The sequence below is a fragment of the Chanodichthys erythropterus genome, chromosome 22, assembly GCF_024489055.1.
Source record: "Chanodichthys erythropterus isolate Z2021 chromosome 22, ASM2448905v1, whole genome shotgun sequence".
NCBI lineage: Eukaryota > Metazoa > Chordata > Actinopteri > Cypriniformes > Xenocyprididae > Chanodichthys > Chanodichthys erythropterus.
In genome coordinates, this window is record NC_090242.1 from 22,932,652 (window position 1) to 22,946,442 (window position 13,791).

The window sequence follows — 13,791 nt, forward strand, 5'->3', positions numbered from 1 at the left end:
TGTAATAGCTTTTACATATATATATAGCTATTATTCTGGATAGGCTTTATCTAAAGGTTTGTGTTGCTCTGGTTAAACAAAGCTTTGCCAACTTGGCAGCTTGTGTTATTGTGTCAGCAGAGTCAAACAAAGTGGCTCTGATTCATGAAGCACGCTGCATTCTTTATTTTTCAATTCTCTGTGGAGCATTTTGTGAAAACATGGCCTTACTTTCTCACCATAACTCTGTGATATTTTTAATTTGCATAACATAAATGTTCCTGAGTTTGTCTCATGCTTAGCTGGAGACTTAACTGTGACCTTCTGAACAGAAATTCTTTTGTTATACAAAAAGGAGAAATAATGTAACTCTTTAGGTAATATGCCTCAAGAGTCCCTGTGGAGAAAAGGAACATGACATATTGAAAAAGTGGGCTGTCCCATTACAGTTTATCTCGATACAAAGAAAAATCATTAAACATTTTGTGTTTGAACAGAACTTTATGTAAGCGAGGGAAAATGATGTTGATATATCTGATAATGTGATCACGTCATTAGAGGTAATTTCCAGCAACAGAAAATTGTTCGCCTAGCATTATTACCTATAATTCTGTAGGATGAGCATTGTTTATAGAAACAAATTACATAGATTATATAAATATAATATATAAATATAATACATATGTATATAAAATGTGTCTATAAAAAATAGAAAAATAGACTAACAGAAATAAATATCAAATTGTAAAAGTAAAAAAGAATTAACTTTTGTTGTTGTTGTTGTATGTGAATTAGTTTTGAAGGGTACGTACTAACAGAAATAATCTTTAACAGTAAATTGTGCATATGTATCATACAAAAAACTTTTGTTCAGTAATGTATAGCAAAACAGAAACACAGAATTTCACTTTTTTAGTCACAGAAAGATCAATAGTTGTTCTTTTTTCTGTTAAACCAGAAGGCCAAGGCAGAGAAGCATGTGAAACCACATGTAGTCCTTGTGCAAATTGTCTTGCTTGATAAATAGTTAATTATATGCTTATGTACAATAAAAAAAACACTGTTTTCTGACTTCCTCAATTAGACTTTAATATCAAGCAGTCCTGAGAGAGATTTGTTTCAAGTGTCCTCACTAGCTTCGCAAGCTCCTCCATGTTGTGTGACTTTTCCTCCAGCAGCTCATAGCGAAGGCTTGAAATGTCCTGCTTAATCTCCTTCAATTCACCTGTAACACAGCAGTCTTCAGTCTTAATTATGAAAACTTTGAGTATATTCAAACAAATTTAATCAAAAAATCAATCATTCTCTTGTTGTTCTGGACCGCTTTGCTTAATTTTTTTCAAATTTTTGCTCAGCCATTAATGAGTTAATAGTGACCATGACCATTTTTTTGGTGAATTATTCCTTTAAAGAAATTTTAAATACACACACTCACCCTCATTGACTTCATCACATTCTTTGTCATTTTGAGCTTTGATGATGTATCGCTTAACGAGACGCTTCATAATTTTCTGTACAGATCAAATGAAGTAAGTTCAACCATATTCAGATCTATTATAAATATTCAGTCAAGAATATCAAAAAAAGTAAACATGCCTGATATCGACTGGAGCTTGAAAGATTCTTGTCCCTGCAAGTTTTGCTCTGCCCCAACTTAATTATGATCCAACAAATCACAAGAGCAACATAAATAGATTTGTTTATTGTGATTGTAAACGAATGATACAAATCAGCTTACTCTAATGCAGAATCAGAGTGGATTTGCCTCACCTCACTAAGCTCAGACCCCTTCATAATGGCTTTGTGTCTGTCAAAAAGCTCCTGCAGGAGACTTTTAGCCCCCATCACCAGACCCACAACAGACTTGGGACTGGGAACCAAGTTAAAAGGCACAGGGAGAGTCCTGCCCTCCTCAAAGTAGGTGAACCAGAGCTTGGCCCGGGCAAACTTCCACTCCACATCTGCATCATCCTGCAAGACATCAAGAAACACTTATGTTTTGGATACCTGAAGCGACAAATGAATCAATACAGATATGCAGAGGTAAGAGATGTGCGAAGAACATTACTAAAACAAAACTAAGCAGTCAAATTAATTATCCAATCCTGAAGAGAATAGAGATTACGTTTTTTTCCATAGTATCCAAAAACCTGATCTGCTGTACAAAGATTTATAATGTCAGCAGCTCTTAGAAAGAAATATGAAGAAGTAAAACTGAGAAGACAAAGTACCTCAATCTCCTGAAAGGAACTGTTGATCATGGCAATGAGCATGTTGAGTAGGACAATGACCACTGTCACATTGTAAACTCCATAGAGAACATAGCCAATGTTCTCGATGAACTTGTGTCCATTGTTCACGACTACTGATCTGACCTCAGAAAGGCCAAATATCGCCCAAAACAATGTTTTGAAGCTTTCTTCTACACTACAAAAGATAAGACATGTATTGATGGACATTTAAACCAAGGAAAGTAGATAAGAGATGAGTTTATTTTGCCAGCTACCAAATGTTCGAGATGTCACACTACCGTTCAAAAGTTTGGTGTCGGTATATTTGAATATATATTTGTACTCACGTTGTGAAAGCGTCATTCTGTTTAGCACCCCGATAATATGAGTAGAGGTTGAACATTCCAATCATGAAAGCCAGAAAGACCAGGATGAAGATAACCATGAACTTGAAGATGTCCTTCACAGTTCGTCCCAAAGATATCTGCAAGGGTCCAAAGCTCTCATTCGCTGGCAGGATGTACGCAATTCGAGAAAAGCTCAGGACCACTGCAATAGCGTACAAGCCCTCTGAAACTAACTGAGGATCAGACGGGAGCCAGTCGATCCGAGCTGGAATAAAAAAGATTTTTTTATGCAGATCGCTCGTTGAGTTACATTGTAATTTTGTCGGGAAGTGAAATCTAGCCTAGATGACTCACCCAACTGGAAGTATCCCACCTCAAAAGGCAAAGTTACATTGGTTAAATCTGTGTAGTGCTCATCAACATAGCGTTGTGCTACACATGCATGCCAGAAAGCCATTATCCTTGAGATGAAGGATGCCACAAAAATGGCCAACATTCCAAAGTCTAGCAAATTCCAAGGCTCAAGAAGATATTCTCTTGGACCTTGAGACCAGATCTCCTTGCACTCTGCCCAAATCATCCCTGAGAGAAGGACATAATAACATAGTAATGAATGTTGCACCAAGCTGTTTGTCCTAGGACATGGAAATGAACTGTACATTTCATTCTCTAAATACAGATTGTAGTAGAGTAATAACCTTTGACTTGTTAAAAATCAGTCAGAAACAAACCTATGACCCAGGAAATGATGAGCATTTCCATCCACGTAAAGGGAGTTGTTTTCATACGAAACAGCTGCGTCGGATAGTCATGAATGGTCATATTTGGAAGCAGCTTTGTCCCATCAAAGCGGTCTGCAGCATTCATGACCAAAAGGCCAAGGAAAATAGTGAAGGAGGCCGCGTGTGCCACAAACTTAAGGAAAGGGCCACGCATGATCTTTCCCATCTGTTGGTAACAGCATTTTTTACTGATTGTGGTGTGATAAACAAAAGATTTCATGTGCTGTGGACGCATTCTTCTACTGTATGTTTGTACATTACTGCTTATCAGCCAGATATGCTTATCAATTTTATTATTATGACTCATAGGATACGGTGGATATTTTAAGCACTGCTATAATTTACAAGCATGGGAACAGTCTTACTGACTAAAGATTTCAGTGGATGAAAGCCTTTGCTTTATTCTTTAGACATGTACTGTATGTTTGCTATTCAATACATCTGGTTTTCACTAGTGTTCGAAAGTAAACAGCGTAACTCTGTGTGAACATACTTACCTTGCTGCACGGTGCCACCCAATACACCATAGCTAGAAAGGGGAGTCCCATTGCAACACCTAAAACCACTAAGAACTTAATGGCTGTGGTCTGCTGCCTGAGTTCGGGCAGGTTTTCGTACCATATTGATAAGAGCTGTTGTTGACAGTTAGGATGGGCCACAAACTGTTTGGGACAAGAAGAAGGGTTTTATGATAGAATTAGAAGGCAGATTATAAGATTTCTGTTTTTTATATTTACCTTTTTCAGTTCGTACTTTATTGCGAGTTTTAAGCGAAAGAGACTTGGTCGGCCAGGCAGTTCTAAAGTCTCATCTTCTTCGCCGTTCAGAATGGCTTCCACTTCCTCTGTGCTCCGGCACAGGTCCAGAAGCCCCACAACAAAGTCTTTGCATTGCATAGAAAGTTTCCTATATTCATTCTGAGGAAGATAGTCATTAGAAAGAAGATGCAATCTTTCTACATTTTTGAAAGAATAGTTCACCCAAAATGAAAATTCTGTGAGAATTCTTCTGTGGATTCTTCTCAAAAAGAGAAACGTTGAAGATTGTAATGGCAACAAACCAGCAAAAAGCGATCATACAATGAGTCCAACTTGTGCTCTATATTCCAAGTTTGATTTTTGTGATGAAAACATTTAATTGGTTATCTTTTCTTCCACTGTATTCAGGGCCGGATGCATAGCCATTGTAGGGGGCAATTACAATAAGGATTTTTTTTTTTTTTTTTTTTCTATTTCACTCTAATAGTATAACACTGTAAGATAATTACTCTATAAATTAACAACATTTTAAATATCGGGGACAAACCTTGTATCTCCATATTTTGTCATTTTTTTCATAAATCATAACTATTGGTCACCCTTTATGTCTGTCTGTGGGTTTTGCAAATATTTAACTTATGAAACCTCCATTGGATCCTCAAACTGTTGATCATACTTCATAACTCCACCCACCTCTATGAAGTGCTGCACACAGTTTGTACAATCTCTGCTTGTTTACAATGCAGGGCAGTGTTGCCAAGTTGCCAATAAGGCTACTTTTACACTGTTGGCGCGGGTTGTTTTTCATGTCCGCGGGTTGAATCGACCCAAAATAACATGACATTCAGCCCCTGGAATGCAAATTTTACCAAGGGAGCCCCTCCAAAAAAAACCCCAGAAAGCATTTTTACCGTGGGACCCCCCTGAAATGCAATTAGGCTAGTTTTGAGGAGCAATTGGGTGGATTTTGTTGTGAAAACCTGGCAACCCTGATGCAGGGGAAAATAAAGAACTGGTTCTTTGAATAAAGAAACACTAAACATAAGTGTTTTATGTGTCTTAGTTTAGCATTTGTCATCGAGTCATAGCTAGTAACTGTACTGTCTTAGCCTGTGCATAGCACTTCATCTTTAATAACATGAGATTTTGGCCAAATGACAGAAAAAATGAGCACCCACATGTAGCTACAATAAACTTTATAACCTATAAGTTGATAATGATGCGGCCATTCTAATGATGGACAAAACACATAGGCGTATGTTCGACATTCTCTGAAATTCAGTGGTCAAAAACCTTGTAAACTTGTTTTTGGTAGAATGTTAATAATATAATGACATATGCATGTTTGTGACCATATATAAAGCCACAGCAACAACGTTGACAGTGTTTAATTAAAAAATACCTATTTCCTATTTTAAAAGTAACGGTTTTAGGCATATGAGGTTTCCATCCAACAGCGACGATATACAGTATGTAGTACCGGTGGGGTATTGAGCAGGCCCAGAAATGTATTTTGCATATGTTACAATATGAGGTAAATCTGGCCCTGACTGTAGTTGTCATATCTCATGTGCACTTTTATATTCAAAGATGCATCATGGCATTTGTTCATGTGACACACAATTGTTGATTGGTGGTCACATAGCACTGTTGTCAAACCTGCTGACACATTTGAGAATTTCAATGAAAAATTACTTAAATTTCAGCCTGTCCTCGTGAAAAGTAAAGAAGTACACTTTATGACACAGAAATAATATACTTTAAAAAAAATGTACTTAAGTGTGAACTGAATGTAATGTAATGTTGCATGTAAATTGCAATTAAATGAAAATGTATTATAGTTTACATTCATATTAAATGCAATTATGTGCAAGTATATTTTTTTTTATTACTCACCCTCATGCTGTTCCACACCCGTAAGACCTTTGTTAATCGCAAATTAAGATATTTTTGTTGAAATCCGATGGCTCCGTGAGGCCTGCATAGCCAGCAATGACACTTCCTCTCTCAAGATCCATTAATGTACTAAAAACATATTTAAATCAGTTCATGTGAGTACAGTGGTTCAATATTAACATTATAATGTGGCGAGAACATTTTTGGTGCGCCAAAAAAACAAAATAACGACTTATATAGTGATGGCCGATTTCAAAATACTGCTTCAGGAAGCTTTGGAGCGTTTGGCGGTTTGACACGCGATCCGAATCATGATTCGATACACTGATTCATTGTGCTTCGAAGCTTCCTGAAGCAGTGTTTTGAAATCGGCCATCACTAAATAAGTCGTTATTTTGTTTTTTTTTGGCGCACCAAAAATATTCTCGTCGCTTTATAATATTAATATTGAACCACTGTACTCACATGAACTGATTTAAATATGTTTTTAGTACATTAATGGATCTTGAGGGAGGAAATGTCATTGCTGGCTATGCAGGCCTCACTGAGCCATCAGATTTCAACAAAAAAATCTTAATTTGTGTTCCGAAGATGAACGAAGGTCTTACAGGTTTGGGACAGCATGAGGGTAAGTAATAAATTACATTATTTTCATTTTTGGGTGAACTACCTTTAAGTAAGACTTGATTATATCTTTATGTCTTTGAAATATGGGTTAAGTGTACTAATGAATGTACTGACAGGCATTTATGGTAAACTTAAATATGTTTTAATGTAATTTCTCTTGAAACATCTATGTCATGTATTTAACTATATTTGTTATGGTGAAGTTGCAATTTAGTACATTTAAAATATATGTAAATATTGAGTAATACCAAATAACATTACGGTTAAGTTATAATCGATCACTTTATCTGAAAGATAAATATAATTTTAAGATTTGAAGTAGGCTACTCTACAAGTGCACAAGAGCTCATCACAGAAATGTGTATAACTTCAGAAGACTATTGTGACTATATTCTACTGTGCTCACTTTCACTTTATTTACATAGAAAACAATTGCCAGTACATTCTTCAGGTTTGGAACAAATCGAATGTGAGTAAATAATCACAGAATTTTCATTTTTGTGAGAACTTTCTCTTTAGATGTCGAACAGTTTTGGTTGTCAATAGGATTTTATAGCTATACCTTAAATTCCTTTTCAATATTGGCCAAGGAGGCGAGCTCATTGCTGAGCTCCAGAGCAGCCAGCACAGGATCCTCATTGGACAGAGAGAGGTACGCTGGACTGGCCAATCCTCTGTAGGCATTGATACGCGAGCGGGAGTGGCAAAAAGAATCGTACTTTTGATGGTAATTGCAGGTGTCGCAGGCACAAAAGTAGTCATGTGGCTGCTCAATGCGAGCACCCTTTCCCAGGAGAATGTGCACGATCTCGTATTCGTGACAGTGAGATGCTAGAATGACTGGAGTGACGTCATGAGAAAAGCGCGTGCCGTCTTCGTCATACGCAAAAAAGTCATCGTGCATCGGAGCCTGACTGGGGCTCGCTGTGAGTCTCTTAGAGTCGGCGAAAGCTTTGTGGCTCAAAATGGCCTCGACAATCCTGGTGTAACCTTTGCTGATGGCTAACAATAGTGCATCCCCAATACGCGACAGGTTGTCTTTCTTCAACAAGAGCTCTGTTACCTCTAAGTGTTCGTTTGCCACTGCCAACTGCAATGCATTCTGGCCCATGTAGTCCACACAGTTAACATCCAGCTCAGGGATCTCCTCGAGCATCCGGCGCACGACAGGTATATTTCCATACTCGGCAGCATCAAGGAAACGTTCCTCTACAGGTGTTAGGCTGTTAGGATGAGCATTGAACATGTAAGCTGCCCCTCGTACCGCCTGCCTTCGGCTCTTGGGTAGCGCCTGACGGGCCAGGTTCTCTCTACGATTAAAAATATAAAATATATATATGTATTAGCATTTTATTTATGGATTTCATAATTAATATGGCATTGAATAATACAAATTAGGTCTGTGTGAAATTATGTTGGCTATTGTTTACAGTAATAGGCTATCATTCATTTATTCATACATACAAATATTTGCAAACATTTTTTGGTAGCCTTAGCTGTGCTAAACATGTTATTTAAATTAAAGTTCACTTCTGAATGAAAATTTCCTGATAATTTACTCTTCCCCACGGCATCCAAGATGTTCATGTTTGTCTTTGTTCGGTCGAAAAGAAATTAAGATTTTTGAGGAAAACATTCCAGGATTTTCCTCCATATAGTGGACTTCAGTGGGGTTCACCGGGTTGAAAGTCCAAATTGCAGTTTCAATGCAACTTTAAAGTGCTCTATGTGATCCTAGATGAGGAATAAGGGTCTTATTTAACGAAACAATCGGTTATTTTCTAAAAAAACAAAACAATTGTATACTTTTTAACCACAAATGCTCGTCTAGCACTAGCTCTGCGATCTGCTCACATGACGTAATCACGTTACAAATGTAATGTGTGACACAGAAGGAAGTACCGATCCAGTGACTACAAAGCGAACATACAAAGATTAAGCTAAAAAAAAAGGTAAAACTGAAGTAGGAGTAGAAAATTAGATGGAGTTTTAGCCTTACCGCGGTACTTCCGAGTGACCTTTCAATGTAATGTGTGGCGCAGAGCAGTGCAAGATTGGCAATTGTGGTTAAAAAGTATATACATTTTTATTTATCTTTACAGCTCTGCGATCCGCACGCATGACGTAATCACGTTACAAAGGTCACGGCGGAAGTACCGATCCAGTGTCGGTAAACGCCCTTAACAAAAAAAGGTAAAACAACAATATCGGACAATTTTGAAGTAGGAGTAGAAAATTAGCGTGATCTTTCAACGTAATGCGTATCGCATTGCAATGCAAGATGAGCATTTGTGGTTAAAAAGTATATACATTTTTATTTTTTTAGAAAATGACCAATCGCTAGATAAGAGCGTTATTCATCATCTGGCATTGCGTAGAGCCCTTCGAAGCTGCAATGAAACTGCAATTTGGTCCTTCCACCTGGTGAACCCCACTGAACCCACTTTCTTTTCAACTGAAGAAAGAAAGACATGAACATCTTGGATGACATGGGGGTGAGTAAATTATCAGGAAATTTAAATTCTGAACTAATCCTTTAATTCATGCCAGTCACTTATATATGATAAACTTTTAAACTAGCTTCTAATGAGCCTGTGTAATGAAAACAGGCATTATAAATGAGCAAAACAATGCATAAATATTACATTAAACTGAGTGACAGTTTCCGGTCGGTACATTGAACTACATATTATCTCAGAAGGCAATGCCAACTAAACATACAGTACACAAAACCTTGACCAACTCACCCATGGTAGTATCCATAACTGCCACAAGAGTCCTCACCAAAGTCTTCGTTCATCAGTAGATTGTCTTTACTTCTGTTCCTCTTTTCAATTGTGTGATACTTTGATTGATTTTTATCTTCCAGAACAGGTCTCCTTTGATTCATACTTTCAACTGAGGCAGTTCACGTCTTAAATGTGAATACACCAAAGCTAACACATCGTGTTATCCAAACATCCAGCTGTGAGTGATTGAGTGTGCGCTACACACTGGCAAGTCACTATCCTCTACAGCCTTTGTTATGTTCCCGTTTAAGTCTTGAGATAGTGCAGAGCACTGAGGAATTTTAACTGCTCTTTTCCACGCATTGGCTATTAATGAAGAATGTAACAATCTTCATGCTGGTTAACAAAACCTGTAAAATGAGTTGTTTTCCTCCTTGCTCCGTTTATTTGCTCAAACTGAATGAAATTGAAAGCATGTAGTCCTAAGTTCAACATTAGACAGATAACAAAATCCATTCATTTTCTTGATTAGTAACATTTTCAGTATGAAGAATTTGAAGAAATCACAGAAATGCCATGTGCAAGTCCGTCACCTTTCAAAATATCCCTGTCGCTGTATATTCCTCTCTGGTTGTATTAGGAATCATGATTAAAATCTGCTTCCAGCTTCTAAAATCAAAACTCAGTGAGGGAGTGCAGATGTAGGATCCCTTTGGGTCTATTTCAGTGTTCCCAATAAACCTCTACATCCTGTGTGTTCATTACGAATGTCCAGCTCTCTGTAAACTGTGGGAAAAGCCTTCAATGGAATTCCGGACTGACCAATCGTCAGCGGCAACATCACACTTTTGATTCTTTTTATTTTGCCTCTTTCTGCCATTCTTTCTCACACAGTCATCTATGTCTGTGTGTGTGTGTGTCTGTATGTCTATGTGTATATGTATATAGTAAACCCACATGACTAAATGTGTACGTGCTGCAGTGGTCAGAATACTGCCCACAAACGTCTAACTGAGTATGTGAGCCAAACCAATGGGTCAAAAGGTAACCCACACAGTGAGTCATGGGAAGCCACTGTCTTGTTTCTATTCTCATGTTGATAGGCCTCGATACTGATGACCATCAGAGTGACTGTTTTTAGACTATTTTTATTAACTAAATGCCCTCGGCCCAAGGCTTGCTGCAGTACAGTTTTGCATATAGTTTCTGTTGAACAAAAAACAAATAAGATCCACACACAAAAAAAATCTCACATTGTATAATTGTCCAGAGGCCACAAATAAAGTGCAGAGTGCGCAAAACCAGGGGTTAAGGGGTTAAAGGTACAATATGTAAAATTTTTGCAGTAAAATATCCAAAAACCACTAGGCTAGTGTTATATATTTTGTCCAGCTGATTACAAACAATATCTCTAATGTTTTCAACTACTTGTAAATCATGAGAAAATTCCCATTCTAAACAGTGACACGGGGCAGTGCAGTCGCCTGTCAATGACGTCTAGCGTCCAGCAAACCACTAGCTTGCTTCAAGCAGTTCCTTATTTACTTCTTGCACGTTTTATGGTGGATTGTGTTACTTATTTATGGAACATAATTACTGTTTACCATCTGCCGCTGGTTCTTTCGACAAGGACAGCTCCCGTAAACTCATGACCGGAAAAGCGGAAGCGGCGACTGTGTCATAATAAAAGTCCCGCTGCTCGTGAGGCGTGTGTTGATCAATCGCTCCAGCTCCTCGTTCAGCTCCCGCAACACTCGGTCCTGCTCTGCTTCATACTACAGTAACGTTAATAATCGCATCCACGAACATGAGTTCTTCCAGACTCCAATCCCTATTCTTTTGCACCGTCCGTTGAGATGGAGACTGACCCAAATTTCCGCTCTAAAACTTGGCGTCATCAAACTACGCCTTTGTTTTGAATAGGCTTCTAGCGACCTCTAGCGGAAAAAAATATCACAAATTGTACCTTTAAGGTTAGTAGGTGCAGGGTTAGTACCTAGTTATTACCAAATTATTACCCAATTACTGTAATATGTACATTGTATGTACATGGGGGACAGAACTGTAAAATAAAGTGCTAGTGGTTTCATTTGTTACAATTATTGAATTAACTGAAATGAACTAACAATGAACAAAATATTTTTACAGCTTTTATTTATCTTTGCTAATGTTAGTTAAAGGGTTAGTTCACCCAAAAGTGAAAATTCTGTCATTTATGACTCACCCTCATGCCGTTCCACCTTCGGAACACAAATTAAGATATTTTAGTTGAAATCTGATGGCTCAGTGAGGCCTGCATAGGGAGCAATGACATTTCCTCTCTCAAGATCCATAAAGGTACTAAAAACATATCTAAATCAGTTCATGTTCGTTCAGTGGTTCAATATTAATACTATAAAGTGACGAGAATATTTTTGGTTCACCAAAATGATGGCTGATTTCAAAACATAATATTATAATATAATATTGTTTGCTAATTACATACATTAGCAAATATTAGTTAATACAGTAACAAATGTATTGCTCATGTTAATTCATTTATTAACTACTGTTTAACTGAACATTATTGTAAAGTGTTACCAGTAATGTTGTGGTTAAGATTAATATGTGCTGTAGAAGTTTTTTTCATTTTTTCATTCTTTTTCTTTTTTTCACAAATGTGGTTTACTAATGTTAATAAAATGAAACCTTAAAATGTTAACAAAACATTTTTTCTCTTATAAATAGTTGGATCACATTTTTCATTGTGGTTAATATTAAAACATCTTTTTAAAGTTTAAAACTTAAAGTCTGTAAATCATTGGAAAGAGGCTAGACTTTTGTGGCATACAAAACCTTTAACATGGTTTCTTGCATCAAAACAGTTGTAATTTATTTTTACATGACCATTTCCCATCCTCTCTCTGATCCTAAAAGTTATGCAAGCTGTTTTTACTACTGTAACTTTTAGAATTTTATACATAAATGATCTGTTAGGATTGGCAAATCTCCATGTACCCGCATCACTGTCTTCTATCAGAGTTTAGACTAGAGTGGTTGAGTTATATAAGCATTCATTAATTATTGTGGTCATATGTTAATAGTTATGCCTATTCAATACTAAATCAAGTGGAGTTTAAATGCAATTTAACTGAAGATTGAAGTGATATTTATAAATAAATACAGCATTTCCTTCCAAAACATCAAAATCTAACATTTTTAATGTTTAATATATATATGCTTACACTGTGCTCTCGTGAACGCATTGGAGATAAATATTTTGTAAATAAAGTGGTAAATTATGTTTTTTGCACAAACAAAGCACTCACATCACTTCATAAAATTGAGATTAAACCACTGGAGTCACCTTAATTAATGGAGTTACATTAATTATCTCTTTACTTCCTTTCTGGGGCTTGAAAATGGTAGATGCAGGCTGTCAATGAAGGGACAGAAAGCTCTCAGATTTCATTAAAAATATATTAATTTGTGTTCCGAAGATGAATGAAGGTCTTACAGGTTTGGAAAGACATGAAGGTGAGTAATTAATGACAGAATTTTACATTCATAACCCTTTAAAATTAAAATCCCATCTTCATATAAATTATGTAAATGAAATATAAATAGTCTAACATACCTTATGTTTTTAAAATGTTTAATGCTCATATCAAGGATATAAGTGAGGCAAAAAAAAAAAAGAAAAGAAAAATGAATAGGTACATGATGCCCCTGAATGTGTCATAGTTGTGACATCATAACGATGATGATTTCAGAATGAGCCATTATTTGCAGCTCTTTTTCCATAAATGAGTGGATGGATATATGTAGAGTAGGGAAGAAGCTTTGCTTTCTAAGCACGGGAGAGTTTTATGTCTGAGCAAGGACATTACTCCTTTAAAATAATCATCCTTTTTTGTGCAATACCAAAAAATACCAAATTCTCATGTTCATATCATGGTATTCAATGTTATCTGGTTCCCTCCTCTCTCTCACAGTGACTCCCACATAATAGGCCCAGGGCAAGGTCCTACTCATGAAATGCTTCAGCAGAACTGGACTTTCTGTTTAGTCTTTGGCAGGACAAAATTTGGCAAGATTCTTTGCTCTAAATAGACATAGTACAGATGGTTTAACATATACACACGTAACGACTGACATATTTACCCAAGGACAGCGAAACTAATAGCGGCCCACACACTACGCAGCTTATTTTAAGCGTGTTAATTATCTCTGTCCTCCAATGAATCAGGACAAACAACAGGCCACCCACGTCTTCAAGTGAGATCTCATGACAGTCCATACGTTTAGCATTAACTGTTCTTTGGGCTCTACTGTCAACTGAGTGCTTTTCATCACATCTGTAATTAAAGTGTCCCAATTAACCTGAATTCACCTATGTTTTGTATGGAAACTTGTATCTACTTTATATCCAACAATGTGAATTTGTATCTTGCAACTGCAAC

At 36.8% G+C, this 13,791-nt stretch overlaps 1 protein-coding gene across 1 annotated transcript; it reads right to left on the reverse strand.

Moving 5' to 3' along the window:
• Positions 1–25: 25 nt before the first annotated feature.
• On the reverse strand, positions 26–10,171 carry trpc6a (transient receptor potential cation channel, subfamily C, member 6a). Its single transcript, XM_067376301.1, has 12 exons — positions 9,368–10,171; positions 7,183–7,930; positions 4,077–4,256; positions 3,837–4,001; positions 3,289–3,505; positions 2,912–3,139; positions 2,558–2,822; positions 2,211–2,406; positions 1,750–1,950; positions 1,576–1,632; positions 1,415–1,490; positions 26–1,204 (listed from the first exon to the last, which is right to left on the reverse strand). The coding sequence occupies exons 1-12, from the start codon at positions 9,508–9,510 to the stop codon at positions 1,056–1,058; spliced, it is 2,625 nt and encodes an 874-aa protein (XP_067232402.1). The 5' UTR covers positions 9,511–10,171; the 3' UTR covers positions 26–1,055.
• Positions 10,172–13,791: the final 3,620 nt, after the last annotated feature.

Coding starts and splice junctions, on each gene's coding strand:
- trpc6a (XM_067376301.1), bottom strand. CDS start 9,510: ATGAATCAAAGGAGACCTGTTCTGGAAGATAAAAATCAATCAAAGTAT. Junction 3,140..3,288: donor CATCATTTCCTGGGTCATAG/GTTTGTTTCTGA, acceptor TCCTTCTCTCAG/GGATGATTTGGGCAGAGTGC. Junction 1,491..1,575: donor CAAGCTCCAGTCGATATCAG/GCATGTTTACTT, acceptor TGATCTGTACAG/AAAATTATGAAGCGTCTCGT.